General features: G+C 36.5%; 1 protein-coding gene across 1 annotated transcript; it reads left to right on the top strand.

Annotated features, from left to right (window-relative positions):
* Positions 1-2080: 2080 nt before the first annotated feature.
* LOC115245209 (deubiquitinase OTUD6B) lies at positions 2081-3737 on the top strand. The gene is made up of 4 exons (XM_029823400.1): positions 2081-2314; positions 2491-2902; positions 3060-3279; positions 3419-3737. Exons 1-4 carry the CDS (start codon positions 2245-2247, stop codon positions 3602-3604), a joined length of 888 nt encoding a protein of 295 aa, XP_029679260.1. The 5' UTR covers positions 2081-2244; the 3' UTR covers positions 3605-3737.

The raw sequence follows: 3737 nt of genomic DNA, 5'->3' as shown, positions 1-3737 counted from the left end.
TATATATACAATATATATATACATACAAACATCTACATCTAAAAATATAAACGTGAATAATACGTATATGTATACAACAAGTTGCGAACTTGGGAATATACGCGATACACGTGTATAGGCATGTAGTACGCATAAAACATATGTATATATGTATTCTTTTACAGGGTGTCCGTAAAATCCTCGTGTCGAAAAGAAGTGCGTTTAATGATCTCCCATTTTAATTCAATGTACCGCGGATGGCACAAATTTCGAAGATAATTTCGGTGACAAGAAAATCTTTCAAAATACTGACTTTGATTAAATGCGTTATTATCGTCAGTGATGAGAATAGAAAAAAAAAAACAAAAAAAGAATACAAAAAAATAGCAGGAAAATCTTGATTTAAGATTGCACCGACGTTTCCTTTGTAATGATTAGTCGGTCATTGATCGTGAAATCGATTACTCTCTTTCTGTATGAAATTAAGTAATCAAAAACAATTAATCTTATTTTTGTAATTGGATTATTTGCTATTAAGGTCAATCAGTTGCAAGCAAAATTAATGCGCCACTACAAAAACTCATAAGGGCTAAACAATAATGATCATTAAACTTGATTGTAATAGAAAACCAATTAGCCAAGTAATTAAAAATTATCTCTGGCAATTATATCTCTCTAATCGGTATATATCTGTGTTATTGTCGACGCGTATAAGCGAACTTTATAAAGCTCGACGAGAGAAAGAATAATGGGCCAAAACTCACTCGCTCATGTTGAATTAAAACCTCATACAAAGACACGTGATTTGGCGGACACTCCGTAAAAATAGATGAGCGACTGCAAAAGATATTTTACTTATACATCACATATAGAAGGAAATGCGTGCGCGAGCGCGCGCGCGAACGAAATCACTGTGTGTACTGATCGATGTAATGAGAATTATATTTTTATTAGAGTACACATGAAAGTTACGGAGTACTGTAATAATAAAACCTACCTGGAAGTCAGTGTTTTGTATTACGCGCTCTCGCTCTAGTGTGTAACAATTGTTTTATATATATACAGATATATATAATGATGTTAACGAGCGATTCCGTGAAGTTTCTCCACCGCAGCGCGGAAGACGTCACGTTTTCTTTTCTAAATGAAGGGAGATGAGGGAGAGAGGAACGCTTAGCGGACAACACTGTATTCCACTTCCTTCATTAGAGACATTAATAAATCATGAATCATTGTGATTTAAGTATTCTCTTCACATCCGTTCTCTCCTTTCGCTGTCATTAACGCATTACTCGCCAATCTCGTACTTTTGTTACAGGAAACTTCATACTTTTGGAGTAGAACCCCCCCCCCCCCTCTTCCCTCACAGGATCTCTGTGGAAGATCTATAAAAAATTAAATTGATAACTAAATATATATGTGATATCATAAAGTTATATACAGGGTGTTTCAGACCACCCGTCCACCCCTTTTATTTTGAAAAGGGATGATGCTAGAAGTTGGGACAAACATATTTACCATAAAAGCCTATCTGAAGTTTCTGATGATGATATTTTTATTTTTGGGAAACCCTCGGAAATATCGAAAAGGAGCCAATATGGTTCCCGCCCACAGGACGCGGAAACGCTTGCCGCGCTGCAAAAGGCGACGCGGTAGCCAATCAATTTTTCGCTCTAATGGAAAAGTTGTAAGTTGATTGGCTACCGCGTCGCCTTTTGTCGCGCTGCAAGCGTTTCCGTATCCTATGTGCGGGAGTCAATAGTCGCTGTCCCGCTATCTTGGTTGTTCATATCCGTCATACTAGAACTTTCAATCCTTCCTCTTTGTCAACCCTGCGGCATTACGATCCGTCCAGATATTTCCTACGTCCATGACGTAGGGCCTAGGGTGCGTTCAGAGATCCTACCCGGCGTGCGTTCGGAAATCCTATTCGTGGAGTAAAATAGTTTTTAATTGACCAATCAGGACAAAAAAAGCAATAATTTCTTTGTCTTGATTGGTCAATTCAATGCTACTCTACCCCACAGATAGAAGTTTTGAACACACCTCTAATAGAGAAATCTCGAATTGGATATAGAAGTATGTGGTTATGTCAATTCTTGTCCTCCTCTCACTGCCTCTCAACTTTCACTCCCACTCTAATCTCAGAATCTCAAATCTCAGTCTTTCCATCGTGACGTAAGTGCGATTCTTCCACGCTGATCTGATCCAAAATTTTGTTCACGATTAATTATACAGGTTATATTTAAAACTGATTAAGAGAAAATGACAGAACCAATATTAACGGAGGAGGAATTGACGCAAAAACATAAGAAGGAACGAAAAGAGTTGCAAGGTACTTGAATCGGAAATCAAATTTCTTATCGATGGGTCACATGCAATCCAATATTTTTTTTTTTTTTTTTTTTTATTTTAGTAAATTTGTGTGATTTTAGTAATTTTCCAATTTAACAAAGTTAAAATTTTTTGTATAATGTCAGAATCGATTCAACATTCTCTTTCCGATTGTAGCGCACATACAAACTTTGAAGAAGTCTATTTGCAAAGGTGACAAGAAGAAGAAGAAAGAGGTTGCGGAAGAGATAGGGCACTTAGAGGAAAACTTAGAAAAACGACAAGCGGATGAATTAAATGCATGGAGATTGGCACATGTTACCTTAAACGATCAACAGACAGAACCTGCACAAGTGAGCAAAGAAGTTGATGAGGACAACAGTGGCTTGGAACAGCCGACACATAGAATTTCTAAAGCACAGAAGAGAAGAGAAAAAAAGGCAATTGCGGAAAAAGAACGCAATCAGAGAATCATCGAGCAGGAGGCGCTTAACATCTTTGGCAAGAGGAATGTCGAAATGGAGGCCATAAAAGAAATTCTTTCCAAGCGGAATTTGATGATCTACGAAATCCCTAGCGATGGCCACTGGTAAAAGATCTCGTATTATTCCTGCTTAGTATGTAGTCTTGTCTGTTTTGCTGAAAAAGGCAAGAATGAAGGAACTGACAATATACTGTATAACAATTTAGATATTATTTGAGAGTTATTTATTCAAATGCATAAAAGCCTGAATTTTTGTTTGTAGTTTATATAATGCAGTGGCGCATCAACTCAAAATAAATGGGGAAATACCTTTGAGTTTAGATGATCTTAGAACAAAGACTGCTGATCATTTGAGAGAAAACATGAACGATTTTCTACCATTTCTCTCCAATCCAGATTCTGAGGATCTATTGACGCCCGAAGAGTATGAAAAGTATTGTAATGATGTGGCTCAAACAAGCGCTTGGGGTGGTGCTGTTGAGGTAAATATAGATATATGTCATATACTTGTAAAGAATAAATATGGATTAGCTGATTCTTACAATCAAGTTATTTCCTTTACGAATCAATGTACTAATTAACATGTACAACTTTTTTCTGTAATATTTTGGTTTATTGCAGCTGCAAGTGTTGTCACATATATTGAAATGTCCAATCGAAGTTATACAAGCTACAGGAACTCCTTACACCATCGGAGATGAGTATAACAACATTAAGAAGGTAACATTGACTTATCATCGTCATATGTACGAGTTAGGCGCTCATTATAATTCCGTTACAAAATGTGTTCAGGATGAGGAAAGCTGATGAAAGTTTTCTCTACATTTATGTTGTCTTACAACTGTTTTCAAGTTATATTACCGAATGAGTTGATCACATGATTTCACATTCACAAGTGTGTGCTTTTATCAGTCAGTAAATTAATTTGTCCTGTAGGGAA

This window comes from Formica exsecta, unplaced genomic scaffold (assembly GCF_003651465.1).
Source record: "Formica exsecta isolate Colony F162 unplaced genomic scaffold, ASM365146v1 scaffold928, whole genome shotgun sequence".
NCBI classification, from domain to species: Eukaryota; Metazoa; Arthropoda; class Insecta; order Hymenoptera; family Formicidae; genus Formica; species Formica exsecta.
This window is presented reverse-complemented; position numbering and strand designations above follow the sequence as displayed.